We start from the raw sequence: 15424 nt of genomic DNA, 5'->3' as shown, positions 1-15424 counted from the left end.
GATCGCGGAGGTTGATTCCTATATGTATCATTTAATGATTGACGCGTAGCCTCCTATTCTGGATGCGCGCCCCCTCCGCTCCCTTCCGCGCTGTCACTCCAAGTTTATGACAGCCTCTGGGCTTCTTTTGTGTTTATGTAAAAAATTTTTTCTTTTCAAAGATGGCTTTGATTGCTGAGCCCGGTGGAATCTGAGTCCTAAACCAACAAGCACGAAAGCAACATTTTTGTCTACACATCATTTCGTACTATAACCGTAATGTTATTTCAGTGAAACGTCTGCGGTTGTCCTTTTTGCTCGTATTTGCAAAACGCGTTTGGACGTTTGCAGCGCAGTCACTGCCAATTGATAGCGTCAGCACGACCCGGCGCTCGCTCAATTTTAGTTCTCGGTTTTGTTTCCGTATCGGCGATTCGGTTTTCTCCCCCCCCCCCCCCCCCCTGCTAATCAAACGCTTCCCCCTCCAATCTTCACTGGCTTGCAAATTCTTTCCGCTTTCCACAGCGAGGGTGTGATCGCGTACTATTGGTCCCAGTTTGATGTGCCGGTGGAGGACCTCGAGGTCGTACCTGAAATCTCTGAGGAGCTAGTGTCCGAGACCTTGGAGAAAGGGATAAAGGAGCAGCAGAACTCCAGGAGCGCCGGTCAAATCAAGATCAGCGAAATCACAGCCACGTGTAAGCGAGACTCGCTTCCCGTTGTCTATTCAGTGCCACCCTCTCCAATCCGTCCATCAAGGCTGGCCTCACCACTGTTTCACAGCCTTTGCCCTTCAACCTAGCGGAGACTCTTCTGTCACATAGAACACCAGACACCTTCCGCCAACTGTTCCACCCCGCTTGGACCCGTTTCTTCACTTCCTTACCACACTCACCATTGCTCTGTATTGTTGACCCCAAGCATTTGAAGCCGTCCACCCTCGCCATCTCTTCTCCCTGGAGCTTCACTCTTCTCCTCCGCCCCTGTCATGCACATATATTCTGTTTTACCTCAGCTAATCTTCATTCCTCGCCTTTCCAGTGCATGCCTCCATCTTTCTAATTGTTCCTCCGCCTGCTCCCTGCTTTCACCGCAGATCACAAAATCATCTGCGAACATCATACATCATGTTCCGAGGGGATTCCAGCCTAACCTCGTCTGTCAGCCTATCCATTACTACCGCGAACAGGAAGGGGCTCAGCGCGGATCCCTGATGCAGTCCCACCTCCACCTTAAATTCTTGCTGTTTGATAATTGACATTTCCACAGATTGACATATGGAGCCATATTTTCCACCGGCAACTTGTGGAGCTGGATAATCACCATGTAAAAAAAGTTTTACTTACTGCATTAAAGTTAAATAACTGAAGCGTGTTTATCACCAAATGACCTGAAACGATCTTCCCTGTTTGCTTATGAAAGCGGTGACCTTATTTGGCGCTGTACTATATACTTGAGTCGTGTGTCTTGAACCACCCCCCCTAAAAAAAAAAAAAAATAGAGCACCCACAGAAAAAATGAAAACAAGGTTTGGCAAGAAGCTCCGCCCGACGACGCTCACCGTATTTGAACCCAACACTCAGCAGATGTATAAGACTGCCAATGCGGAGCTGAATAAGCTCGCTGTCATCTCATATCAGCCTCGCGATTCCGTGCAGTACACTTTGCATTACAAAGAGCTCACGTCGACTCGTGCTGATCAGATGATGAGGAATCTAGCAGACCTCTCTGCTTGTACTGCACCTGAGATTGCGGAACCACACAGTTTGGGTCCCTCTAATGAGATTAGCCCGGGCCCGTTCGGAGAGGCCCATTATTCTTCATTCTGCCTCACCGGTTGTCCGCCGTTGCATTTGTCCGCAAGCTGGCCGCTCGCCAGGAGCTGACTTTTTGTGAGTCGGAAGGCTTCGGTTCTTTTAAAAATGATTCCTCCGGGTGTGATAGGCTGCCGCTTTAGGGCGAGGCGAGATGCCAAACGCGGCGTTGACGCTCCCCCTAAAGGCGGGGAAATGGAACGGAAAATGTGCAAAGCTGAATATTCTTCAGGCCTCGACGTGCAAATGGTGTCGGCTCCCAGGCCCCAGTGGCACATTCCGGCCTTTCTTCTTGGTCCTAACGCTCTCCCGTCTCTTTCTGTCTGCCTCCAGTCACCGACCCCCGCATGGCCAGGAACCCCCGAGCCAGTGAGTACAATCTGTGCTATTTCAATCACTCGTGACCGTCATTTCTGCGGCTCAGTGCGACCCCAAACTTGGATAAGTTATCTTCCAACAAGAGTCAGACTCCGGCCAGTCAGTCACCGTGGACCTCGCTATGATTTATAATTTACGCACCGTTGAAACTTTTTTTTTTTTTGCGCTCGTTCCATCAATTCCCTCTATATGAATCATTTTAAGCGCAATTATGCACACGATTTGTTCGGGTTTCTTTTGCGTTTGCCCTTTCTTGCTTTTTTACGGGTCAGCTGCGGAATCTCGCAAGTGCTTGGGCTGGCCAATATGGCCCCAAAAATAAAATCTCGGAATCTGAATCTGATTTGATTCTCGGAATCTGATTTGAATCTTTCGATTCGTTTCCCCTTGTGGTTAAGGAAAATGTAATTGTCAACGCCACACTCCGTTTAGCACTTTCTCTCGTCTCTTCTCACGTAGAGTTTCAAAAATAAAACAAGGAGTCCTCTGCAAAGTATTTTTGTCTCGGAAAAAAGATCCAAAGTTTCCGACATTTCAGTCAATTACTCATTTTGAAGCTGAAAGATGGAAAAAATGTCTTGGGCCAATGTTTCGTGCGAAAACTGTCAACCCGATTCCCCTAATATTGTGTATTACTTAGTACTTGTACTACTTACTTTTTACGATTACTTTGTGAGTAAAACCTGACCTCCTCTTAGGTATAAAGGTGCTAACGTGTATTCAATTACTAAGCGAATTTCGATTTTGGTGGGCTTCTCTCTCCGATACTTGTTGAGCCCCCTAAAGCAGGGGTATCAAACTAAATTTTCTCGCGGGCCACATTGTTGTTCTGTTATGACTGTGGAACAAAAATATTTAATCATCTCATCACATTAACATCGTCAATTTATGAACGAGTTTTGGAATCAGAACTCACCAAGGGTAATGTGTTTTTTCGACTATTCCCGTCTGGTAACACAAAAATGCTTGTAATATCTCAACTCTTATCATTTATGACGTATAACAATTTGAAGTTTTGGTAGTGATTTTTAAAAGAATAATGGAAATTGAAATTTGGCTCCGCGGGCCACACAAAATCATGTTGGCGGGCCAGATCTGGCCCCCGGGCCTTGAGTTTGACACCTGTGCCCTAAAGGCAGAACGGTTTTCTGCTTGCTTTTCTTATTCTGCAAGTGTGAATGTGGCGCAATCGATGTTTGATTCCCAGATGAATGCTTCTTCCGTCTGGAGGCCGAGGAAACCGAGTCCGAGTTTTCGTCTCCGGGGTACCCCGTCGGCTACCCCTCGAAGTCCCGCTGCCAGTGGCAAATCCGAGCGCCGGCCTCAAGGGTCATCTCCGTCACGTTTCCCTTCTTCCACGTGGAGGACGACTGCTTCGATGACTTTGTCTCCATTTACGATTCGTTGAGTCCTGACGATTCTCAGATGATCACCGAGTAAGTGGCGGCGCTTCGGTGCACGAACGAGGTTCTTGAGAGTTGATGCAGGGGCAAAATGAGACGAACTCAAGTAAAAGTAAAAGAATGTTTGACCTGATGTGCATTCTGTGCTCGGCTGCCTCTCTTGCACAGAAACAGCATCAAATACAGTGAAGAAAATAAGTATTTGAACACCCTGCTATATTGCAAGTTCTTACACTTGGAAGTCATCGGAGGTGCACGTCCACTGTGAGAGAGATCATCTAAAAAAAAAATCCAGAAATCACAATGTATGAATTTTTTTTTTTTTAGCAATTTATTTGTGTGTTACAGCTCCAAATAAGTATTTGAACGCCTGTCCATCAGCTAGAATTCTGACCCTCAAAGACCTGTTAGTCCACCTTTAAAAGTCCACCTCCACCCCATGTATTATCCCGAATCAGACTCTGTGAGGTCGTTCGCTGCATAAAGACACCTGTCCACCCCAAGACCCAAACTTGTGACATGGCCAAGACCAAAGAGCTGTCCAAAGACACCAGAGACAAAATTGTACAACTCCACACGGCTGGAAAGGGCAACGGAGACATTGCCAAGCAGCTTGGTGACAAAACGTTTCACCGCTGGAGCAATCATTAGAAAATGGAAGAAGCTAAACATGACGGTCAATCTCAATCGGAGTGGAGTCCCGTGCAAGATATCACCTCGGGGGGTCTCAATGATCCTTAGAAAGGTGAGGAATCAGCACAGGACGACACGACAGGACTTGGTCAATGGCCTGAAAAAAGCTGGGACCACCGTTTCCAAGGTGACTGTTGGTAATACACTAAGACCTCATGGTTTGAAAGCATGCATGGTACGTGTTTGGAGGAAGACGAATGATGAGTTCCATCCCGAGAACACCGTCCCTACTGTGAAGCATGGGGGTGGTGGCGTCATGCTTTGGGGGTGTTTTTCTGCACATGGGACAGGACGACTGCACTGTAATAAGGAGAGGATGACCGCGGCCATGTATTGTGAGATTTTGGGGAACAACCTCTTTCCCTGAGTCAGAACACTGAAGATGGGTCGTGGCTTGGTCTTTCAACACGACAATGACCCGAAGCACACAGCCAGGAAAACCAAGGAGTGGCTCCGTAAGAAGCATATCAAAGTTCTGGGGTGGCCTAGCCAGTCTCTAGACCTAAACCCAATAGGAAATTCTTTGGAGGGAGCTGAAATGCCGTGTTTTTCAGCGACAGCCCAGAAACGTGTCTGATCTAGAGAAGATCTGTGTGGAGGAGTGGGCCAAAATCCTTCCTGCAGTGTGCGCAAACCTGGTGAACAACTACAGGAAACGTTTGACCTCTCTCACAAACAAAGGCTGCTGAACCAAATATTAACATTGGTTTTTTTCAGGTGTTCAAATACTTATTTGCAGCTGTATCACACAAATACATATTCTTTCACTGCAGACTTGTACTCTAAAACGGCATCGGTACGTCACGTTAACATAAATCACACCCTCGTCTGGACTTTAACCACTCGGAGCAGGATCCGTTTAGTCAGGGCTCAACCGACGTTAGCTTAATTTACTTATCCCTGATGATCAGAGAGGAAACGTAGCCGTCGCGCGTTCCTAAGGGACAACCGCGAGGAATCGCTTTATTTGACTGAAACCTTGCGCAGGGATTTTGGGATGAAAGCCGTTTTGATGTGGGCGGAAAATGCCTTTCCGCTTCATTCCTCGTACTGGACTTTCGAAAAACAACATTAACACCCACCCTACCCTGTCCCCCCCCCCTCCCCCCCTTCCAATTTGCTCCTCAAGCCTTGAGCGATGCATTTTATTGTTAACGTTCGCGACCTCGGTGAGATCGAGTTGGCCCAAAGAGACCTTTTGGTTCCAAATCGATGAAGGGTGCCAGACGTTAATCCTGCCACGCTGCTGTGTGTTCGTGTAATTGGTCTTTGTTTTGGGGGGGGGGGGGGGTATTTGATTGTCAAAACTCCCCAATGCAACTGTAGCCGCACCGTGCATTCGCGATCCACTGCAGGACAAATACGTTGAGCAAGGTGACGGGGAGTTTCATGGGAGCCGTAAGATAATAGTTTTTAAAAATCTTATTTGACTGAGGTTGCGCGCACCTATCGAAAACTTTTGCTACCGCCTCCCTCGTTTGACTTTGAATCCCCTCCAAAGCAATCTCATCTCTCCTTATTTATCTTTCCCCATCTCGCCTTGCTTATTTATCGATTTATTGTCAAATTAAATCATTTCAATCTTGTTTGCGACGTTGACGTTGAGAGTTAAACGACTCAAAGTTTGACGCGAGGCCCTCAATTTGTCTCCCGCCGCAGCTTTTCCCATATCGGGAACAAACAAAATGCGTGTGCAGATATTGCAAAATGCCGCGGTTAAGGTGCAGCGCACGAGTTTACAAAACTCTTCAAATGCCAATTTTGGATGAAATGACTAAGATAAATGTTTTCAAAATGTTTTTTGCCATTACAAATGAGAACTATAACCTATACAACCAAACAAACGAAAAAATAACTGTTGCAAAAGTGTGCACATCCCCTTTTTTTTAATCCGTCCATTCCCCAAAACCCAAACTGTTTATTTAGTAATTTAAAAATAGCTCTCCAAAGTATTACACGTCATATAAAAGAATTTAATAATTTCATAGAATATATATGATTTAAACAATTTGCTGTACCATCTGGTGTTCCCGTCTTGAGCACTAGGAGTCAGTGTAATACAGTCAGGAGGACACAAAGGAAGAACAGTACTGTAAATTATTCCTACTACTGCCACTACTGTTGTAAGATGCTCCAATATTGGTCATTATCCGTACTGGATATCAAAAAATTATTGTGTGTACTGTTACAGTATTTGTCCACATGTGTTGCACCACCGTTTATGAACAAATTCTAAAACTGCAACGATTGATGCTAACTACAAGCATGTTAAATTAATAAGATATCATTTTTTAGTTTGAAAACAAATGTCAGGTGGGAGTAGCATTAAATGGCTGGAAGCCCTTTTTTTTTTTTTTCATTAATTCACAATTTTCCAAAGTGCTGCTTATTGTGAATTGAGTGGGATTGAGTTAATTGCGATCATATCTGAAATATGCGCTCTTAAGTCAAAGCAAATTTAAAAAACAATTGTTTCTCAAGGCAACGCTGTGTAGTTTTTAGAAAAATTAAAACAAAGAGGCAAAGGGTACATGTTATTGCATATTTTTTTTGATGACGTTCATGATTGCCATTCCCCAGGAAGTGCGGTCACAGGCCCCCCTCCAACCCCCTGGAGGTGGTCTCGTCCGGTAACATCATGCTCGTCAGCCTGATAACCGACACCGAGACCCAGCGGCCCGGCTTTCAGGCCTTGTACAAAGGCATCCCCAAATCCAAAGGTAAACGGGCACGTCGCCGTGCCACCCGAAGTACCTAAAACGCCCCCGCTGACGTGAGACGAAATCCGATGTTTTCAGCGAAGACCTGCGGCGGCGTCCTCACCGCGAGTTCAGGAGTCTTCACCTCCCCTCTCTACCCGAGTTTCTATCCTCCTGCTGTGGACTGCAAGTGGACCATTGAGGTTTGCAACAATGACCGCCCCCCCCCCCCTTTTTCTTTTTTTATGTGCGACGCCCCGCCGTTTCCTCCTCCTCCATCAGCCTGCCATAAGAGGGATGCTGAGGCAGCACTGTAGCAGCCAAGCTGTTCAGTTTCTCCTCTATCTTCATCTGTCAGCCTGCTGCAGCCGAGGCTGAGCTGCAGCCCGTGTGCGAACGTTTCCACGTCTTCCGGCTGGAGTACGCGTTCTTATGTGCGCACTAAATTACGCGGATGACGACACAAACGTTTCTGCGCTGCAGGTCCCCGCCGGGAATAAAGTGCGTGTGAAGTTCACCTTGTTCCGCATGAAAGAGCCTGGGGTGGACACTCGTGTGTGTCACAAAGATTACGTGGAGGTTTTGGGCAAAAAGTAAGATTTAACACTCTGCTATTGTGTTCTTTTTTTCTTGTCCGATTGTGATTAATTTGACGAATGTGCAGTAAATATACACTCTCTGGACACATCAATAGGTACACTGCACAATATTTCACGCGTAATCCGGTGTGACGGTCTGAGCGCTCCCCCGCGCTGAAAAGTCTCCTTGCGATGCACGCGTTACTAACAGGGGAACTCTGGGTATGCAGCAGACGCTAGGAAATCCCCCGGTCTCATAGTTCCCCTTCTCCTACATAGAGCAGGGGTCACCGACCTTTTTGAGGCTGAGGCCTCGTTCGTGAGCACCAATCACATCAAGGGCTACATGTTCTGTTTGCAGCAAACTTCAGTCTATATAAAATAGTTTTTGCTTTATTTTTTTTTTTCACGTTATACAACATTTTAAAAATTACATGAATGTAAGCAAGTCTGATTCGCAACTTGAAGCAGAAATAATAATTTCTGACCTGCGCTATTTTTAAAACATGCCTCGCGGGCGCCTTGAGTGGTCTTCGAGGGCAACCGTGTGCCTGCGGGCACCGCGTCGGTGACCCGTGACATAGAGCTAGCTAATATGTTATACCTTAACCCTAACCTAACCTTAAAACAAAAGTTGATAAAAGGATAGACACATATATGTACGTCCGCTGTGTTCATCTTTCTGAGACGTCCATAGCCAACATGAACACTCGGTTGTCGAATGGCACATGTTGAAGCACAGATGGGGACGTTTCGGACTGGGCTTGCCGGCCGGGGTGGCTCATTTACGCCGCCGAGGTGGCTTATCACGGCGCCGATCCGGGCCGCTTTGCGGCGTTGTCGTAGCAGGTGGCTGAATGCGCCGTTGCCGGCAGCGTTGTTCATAGCCGCCGCCGTCCACGAGCCCGACGCGGAAGCCGTCCGATGCACACATCGACACATTTAGGACCCCTGTCATACGTACGCGGATCTTTTGTTACATTATGAGAGACGGATTACGTGGTCCTTCCCAAACTATTATTATTTTTTTTTTGTAACTGTATACACCCCTTCCTGTCATTTGCAACCCACGAAGCTCTCGTCCTCAGCACCCGTGAAATTCATTTTTCACGACGAACCGGGTCTCTTGGAAACTTATGAAGGGTAAATCCATCCTCCCGAGTGTTCAAGCAATGTCCAGCAATGCAACAAGCCGTTATTTTGGCTATCTTCGAGCTACCTTCCTTGAGGTAAAACTATTAGAAACAAACGAGTCCACTTGAGGGCGGTCCTGCCATGTACGTCACTTCCCGCTTCTTCTCGAAAACAAATCCCTCGAGAGGATTTTCATGGCGGGAGTTACAAAAAGATCAAAATCACGTCTTGTGGTGAAAAAAACGCATGGGTCCGTGTCGGCTGCCGTTTTTTCATTAATAACATACTCAAAATCATGCATTTCATGACAGTGGCCCTTTAAGAAGCATAATACTCGACAGAACACAAACCTCTGCCGGTGCGCTCCGGCAATACAAATCAATCAAGCTTGATTGAAAAACGAGAGCGTGATGAACAGTAACTCTCGTCTCATAGCGAGTAAAATTGTCGCTAAGCGAGAGACCAAACGCCCCTGCTGGATCGCGTGCGTCATTGCTTAACGCCATTCTGCTAAGAACCGAGGCGTTTTATCAATTTGATACCCCAGTTTAACTCCATGAGCGAGTATTAAATGCGGCGCACCCTGAATTGCAAGCGCACTAATAAAAATAGCTAAATGAAGATCTAAAGGACCGTTGGGTTCTCTCTCGATCTTTTGTGCAGTACCTAACGAAGTATCCTTTTGAGTACAACTGACAAAAATGGTGTCTTTTCCTCTACAAGTCTTGCTGTTCTCTGGCTGTGATATATTTTCCTTATTTGCTTTCGACGTGCTTGTAATTGTCTTTTTAACCAGGTATTGCGGCGAGCTGTCCTCTTTGGCTCTGACCAGCACCGCTAATACCATGGACGTGACCTTCCACTCCGACGAGTCGTACACCGACAAAGGCTTCAGCGCCGAATACATTGCCTACGATCCCGGAAACCGTGAGTTCAACGTCACTCGAGAGCAGGGGGAGGTTCGCACGCTGCTTCGCGGAGAAACCAGGCAAAAGCCGTCCGTCATCGGGCGGAAGCGACGTGGCCCGACTTGAGTATCAAACGGAGCCGGTAAATGATGAAGCGGTAGACTGTGCGTCGGTGAAACTCCCGTCAGGACTAACGATCAGAGAGATTGTTTGTCGGGTCCGGTTTTATTTGTGAGTGGCACTCAGGAGCACTCCGCTCGAAAGCCCTCCGCCCCCCGAATGCCGTTTTTCGCAAATGGATTTATCGTTTCACGCGTCAACGGGGGACCCGAGATGGCAACGTGACAGTTGTAACAACCGGTGTCACTCGCATTCTCTTTCATTCCTTTTTTTGTTTTTTTATTTTTTTCTCCCCTGCTTCAAGCTTGCCCCGACATGTTTGCCTGCGCATCCGGCATTTGCATCGCCAGAAAACTCAAGTGTGACGGCTGGAACGACTGCGGCGACATGAGCGACGAGATGAAGTGCAGTACGTTTCCTCTCCGAACATTCACCTTTCCGATGCCGTTTTCTCAAAAGGTTATCTTTAGTTGACAGACAACTGGAAATAGTTCATCATTTTCTTGCGTTTGGAGGCCAGAGTTGGCTCGTAAATTAAAAAAAAAAAAAAATTGCAGATTTGTCTGATTGTATTCAGGTACAATACTACTTCTAATGTATACAAATATTGGTATATCTAAACAATAATTTAAGGGGTTATTCCTCTGCATTTGCGGTCGTAACAGCTTTGTGGGGAAAAAAAAAGTGGCGAGGTGAAAGGTTGCGTCATTTTAAACACGGAAAGGACAAAATTGCTTGAAATGAATTTGACGTCACTTTTTCCTCAGCGACGTCTTCGCAAATTTTAGTCTACTTTTAAACGGCAATAAATGCTTTAAATATTGATGCGGTGAAGGATTACGAGTAACAAAATGGCTCCTTTTTTTTTCTACAAAGGTTGGTCAAAAGGGCTTTTCTGATCATTTTGCTGTGATCGGAAACAAAAGGAAAGTCCCAAAGGGAAAAAAAAAATGATCTGAAGAAGTCCATAGAATTGTCCAACATATATTTTCCATCCATCCATTTTCTTTTGCCGCCTATCCTCACGAGGCTTGCGGGGAGTGCCGGATCCTACCCCAGCTGTCAACGGGCAGGAGGCGGACTCCACCCTGAACTGATTGCCAGCCAATCACAGGGCACATGGAGACAAACAGCCGCACTCACAATCACACCTAGGGGCAATTTAGAGTGTCCAATTAATGTTGCATGTTTTTTTTGGGATGTGGGAGGAAACCGGAGCGCCCGTAAAAACCCGCGCAGGCAAGAAAAGAACATGCAAACTCCAAACAGGCGGGGCCGGGATCGAACCCGGGTCCTCAGAACTATGAGGCCAACACTTTACTGCTGATCCACCGTGCCGCAGCATGCATTACGGAGTAGGAAATGAGGATGTACCAGATGTCACCAGACCCGAAGGGGCGGTTTGTTAAGTCTAGAACTGCTCGTTGAGTCTTTGAGGCGTGTTCAGATCTGTTTCCCGACTTTGCAATTGAAGAGTTTGTTTTCAAAACGCGACATAGGCATTTTTTCAGATTTATGAAACTCGCGCCAAAATTATCCAGCTGCGAATGGTAGTTATCGGGATACTCTGATTTTTGTTAAAAGTGCGACATATCCTTCTATATCAGCCAAGGAAGATCGCGTTTTATTTCAAAATGCGACATATCGAGATCTTATTTAGAGCAAAATGCGACATAATTTCGTTCAATCAGCGTGCGCTGCTGAAGCAAGCAGCATCCAATCAGAATTCGTCTAGAGGGAAGTTCCGGTATCTTCCACATCATCATCCAAAATGGCTGCGCCCACGTTTGAGAGAGATGCTAATGCCGAGTTTGATTTTACCGCTATAAATAAAATCAAAAGAAAGCAGACTCAATGAGTCAGATTTCAAACAGTGAATTTGTGAGTTTGAAACTGATTTCATTTTGTGTGTGATATCGACTACCTATTTTTTTTCTGCTGGTATCCCTCGCAACCCATATTAACCTTGGTAGACTGGTTTGAAGCAGTTTACTTTCTTAATGATCTCACATCAACTTCTAAACAAAATGAATCAAGTGAGTGACACAAGGCCTGCAGATGTCGGATTGCAGAATCGCATACAGATACACAAAATTACAATGATGTAAACTCAGCCTTTCCATGACCTCATCCTGAACAAACAAACAGTTTCTAAATAACTGAAAAAGACCTTTTTAAGAGAAATTCCCATTTTTTCATCTCCTTTTTCAACATCTGACATTAGTGAGCTAATTGTGGAAATTGTGACTGGTGACTGACCCTTATTTCGGATACCTAACTCTCTAAATGTGGTGGTCATGGTCTTAAATATTATTTTAAAATGCTTGAAATGTTGAAAGGCAAATAGTTTTCATGATTGCCTATCAAAAGCAACTGATTAAAAAAAAAAAAAAATACAGCTGCTCCTGAAGGTTTAAGTCGAAATTTCGATATGTCTCACTTTGCCAATAATAGAATGTTTGGATATGGCTCATTTTGGAGAAAAAATGAAATTTGTCATCAAAAAAACTCGGTGAATATTAAAGCCAATATTTTTTTGTAGTATGGTGTTTAGTTACTTTTTAGCATCTCTTTCCATCCCCCGATAGTTAGAAACATAAATTGAGTTTATTGTTTTCACTTCATTACCAAGCCCTTTTCTCAAAATGAAAAAACCGAATATGTCTCATTTTGAAAACAAACTCTTCAATTGTTCACTTCCCACTACTTATTTTGTTGACGTAAAAAGCTTAAATATGTCTCATATAACGAGCTGTTTCTACCCTCAGCGCTTGCTGTAGATTTTTGTCCTCACGTGGTTAAAATGTGACCCTGTGCCCCCGAAAATCCCCAGTGTGTGACGAGGACCAGTTTAACTGCGGCAACGGTTTGTGCAAACCCAAACTGTGGGTTTGCGATCGCGTTAATGACTGCGGGGATGGCAGCGACGAGAGGAGTTGCAGTAAGTCAACCGAAACCATGAACTTTATCCCCCCCTTCTTCACGCTATTTTGAACATCTTCGTCATTCACCTGCAGGTTGCGAGGAGAACGAGTGGCGCTGCGGGGACGGCATGTGCGTGCCTCAGGACGTGGTGTGCGATTCCAAAATGGACTGCTACGACGGCAGTGACGAGGCCTCGTGTGAAACCTGTGAGCGCTGGAGTCGCTTCTCTTGCAGCTTTCGGTCTTGCGTTTTGAAATCCGCAGTAAAGCCATTTCGAAGTACCGTAATTCCCGGCCTACAGGGCACACCTGGTTACAAGCATCACCGAGTACATTTGTAAAGGAAATACCATTTGGTACATACATACACTGCAGATGTGTAAAAGCTGCAAGTGCCCACATTGAAACCCACACTGAAACATGTTTTACAAAGAAAGACGGTACACAGAGGTTAACGCTAACGCTAGCGCCGCACTAAAGCCACCGGTAACGCTAACAGGACCGATTAAAATAAAACTTACCGGTAAATATCACTGAATAATGCCAGTAACACAGCAGCAACAGGCTAGTACAGCGCTAACGCTAGCACAGCACAAACAGGGCTGGTTAAAATAAAACTTACTGGTAAATATCACTGAGACTTGCCAGTAACACAGCAGCAACAAGCTAGCACAGCGCTAACAGGGCCGGTTAAAATAAAACTTACCGGTAAATATCACTGAGGCACATTCCTGTCAACTTTTCGGAGCGCCGACCTGTATAAACTACCCAAAAAAAAGTCCTTAAAGATAGCAAAAAAAATCCTTATAACGTACCGAAGCAAATTATATGTAAAACAACGGAGGGAAAAAAACACAACGTTTTTCAGTGATTTTTTTTATTGTAGATCTCCATAATGATAATATCTAAAGTTAATCTCTAATTATCAAAGTCTATTTCCTGGCATTACTCTGTTCAGAATTATATTCATGTTTAACTTTCTTCACCAACTCTAAATGCTGACCCTTCGGCTCAAAATTACAGCATCCATCCATATTGACATTGCATTGAAACCGTATGATTTGAGATATACGGCCGTATTTGTAAGATTCACCGCAAAATCCGTATGAACTACGGCCAAACCGTATGAATTGACAGGTATGGAGACACGCCAGTAACACAGCAGCAACATGCTAGCACAGCGCTAACGCTCGCACAGCGCTAACAGGGCCGGTTAAAGTCATTTCCTCGGCAAATATATTCCTCTGATCTCATTCTTACCTTTTCCGCTCGAGTGCCCCCTTGCGGCCGTTAGAAAAAATGCCGCAAATTAGCCGTATCTCCGCATAAACCGCAGGGTTGAAAGCGTGTGGGGGGAAAAAGTCGCGGCTTGTAGGCCGGAAATGACGGTATTTTACACAGGTCATCAAGTGCTTCGTTCACAGCGTAGTGCTTGTCTCGGCTTTACAAAGCAGCTGCTTTTCAAAAGTCTTCAACGTATTTGACTTGCAATGTGCACTACGTTCGTTGCCTTTACTCAGAGGCCTCTGTTGAGCTTTCCTTATTTGTCACTTGTGTGAATGAGGCAGGATGTTAGCCGGCGAGCCCAATCAATGCACCGAATCAATGAAATCTCCTCAATCGCGCCGCATTTTGCATTCAAGGCTCACTTTGAAGTTTCGCCGATTGCACGGCATTATTTTTGGTCGGACTCGGCGGTCGTTTTGAGTATTGACGTTTGTTTTGTTCCGGGCTGCTGCTTGTCCCGCCGCCGCCGCCGCCGCAGCCCCGGGTATCTGCTCCGCCTTCAGCTTCAAGTGCAAGAGCGGCGACTGCGTCAACAAAGTCAACGCCGAATGCGACCGCATCGGCGACTGCGCCGATAACTCGGACGAGGCCAGCTGCAGTAAGTCGCCGGCGCCGCGATCTTCTTTCCGCTACGTTCGGCTGAAAGTGGCTTTAATCTCCCCATTGTCATTTAAAGGAGATTATGAAAAAAGCGATGTTGAGCTGTGCATTTGACTGTTAAGAAAAAAAAAAAATAAGCCCGAGGCACTGATTGCTTTATTTTTTTAATTCTTTGAAAGCAGCTTTTATCTGTATAATTTCTTTATTCAGATTTAGCCCTCGGGTATGCCTGGCGTGTGAGCTCCGAATTTTTTTTTTTTTTTTTTGATCACATAATGTGACATTCTCTTTCATTAGTGTTCCTAATAATCAGAATAGCTGGAAGACAGCTTCTCCCGTTTCACGTCGTTCGCTCATCAGCTCTCTCCCCCTCTCTCCCGGCGTTCCCAGAGTGCGGCACGCGGCCGTACAAACTGAACCGGATCGTGGGGGGCCAAAACGCCGAGCTGGGAGAATGGCCCTGGCAGGTCAGCCTGCACTTCATGACCTCCGGGCACGTTTGCGGGGCCTCCATCATCTCCCCGAACTGGCTCCTGTCAGCTGCCCACTGCTTTGTCAGCCACGACCCGGCGTGAGTCGCTACGTACAAAAAAAAAAAAAAAAACAACAGAGGGGCTCTCCCGTGCATACTGTTATCGCGCTTTATTATTCATCGCGTATTCGACATTTGATCAGATCTCATTATGCACTATCGGTATTCTTGGCGGGGCGGAAAAACTTGAACTATGCACAGCAGAGGGCAAATCATACAAATTTCAAAGTCTGAAAAAGAGCCCCTGATGATACAGTTAATTCAGGAAAACCTTGGGGGGGGCCTAAATTTACATCTCATTTTGGCATTAAAAAAAAATATATATACAGCTGCACTCATCATCGCGGCCTGCAGGTGGCGCGCTAGCCATGCTTT

The 15424-nt window shown here is 45.8% G+C and overlaps 1 protein-coding gene across 6 annotated transcripts in view; it reads left to right on the top strand.

The window, feature by feature from the left end:
- The window catches only part of st14 (ST14 transmembrane serine protease matriptase), an 80342-nt gene that overhangs the window by 62879 nt on the left and 2039 nt on the right, over positions 1 to 15424 (top strand). For all 6 annotated transcript variants that reach the window (XM_061819440.1, XM_061819438.1, XM_061819437.1 and 3 more), the window contains 12 exons: positions 505 to 677; positions 2127 to 2162; positions 3379 to 3607; positions 6848 to 6987; positions 7066 to 7169; positions 7450 to 7559; positions 9475 to 9605; positions 10011 to 10115; positions 12540 to 12647; positions 12724 to 12837; positions 14396 to 14515; positions 14908 to 15088. In XM_061819440.1, coding sequence (XP_061675424.1) covers positions 505 to 677; positions 2127 to 2162; positions 3379 to 3607; positions 6848 to 6987; positions 7066 to 7169; positions 7450 to 7559; positions 9475 to 9605; positions 10011 to 10115; positions 12540 to 12647; positions 12724 to 12837; positions 14396 to 14515; positions 14908 to 15088 — 1551 coding nt within the window. The remainder of the gene's footprint in view (positions 1 to 504; positions 678 to 2126; positions 2163 to 3378; positions 3608 to 6847; positions 6988 to 7065; positions 7170 to 7449; positions 7560 to 9474; positions 9606 to 10010; positions 10116 to 12539; positions 12648 to 12723; positions 12838 to 14395; positions 14516 to 14907; positions 15089 to 15424) is intronic.

This window comes from Syngnathoides biaculeatus, chromosome 5 (assembly GCF_019802595.1).
Source record: "Syngnathoides biaculeatus isolate LvHL_M chromosome 5, ASM1980259v1, whole genome shotgun sequence".
Classification (NCBI taxonomy): domain Eukaryota; kingdom Metazoa; phylum Chordata; class Actinopteri; order Syngnathiformes; family Syngnathidae; genus Syngnathoides; species Syngnathoides biaculeatus.
The sequence above is the reverse complement of the archived record's forward strand: the minus strand, read 5'-3'. Positions and strand labels throughout refer to the sequence as shown.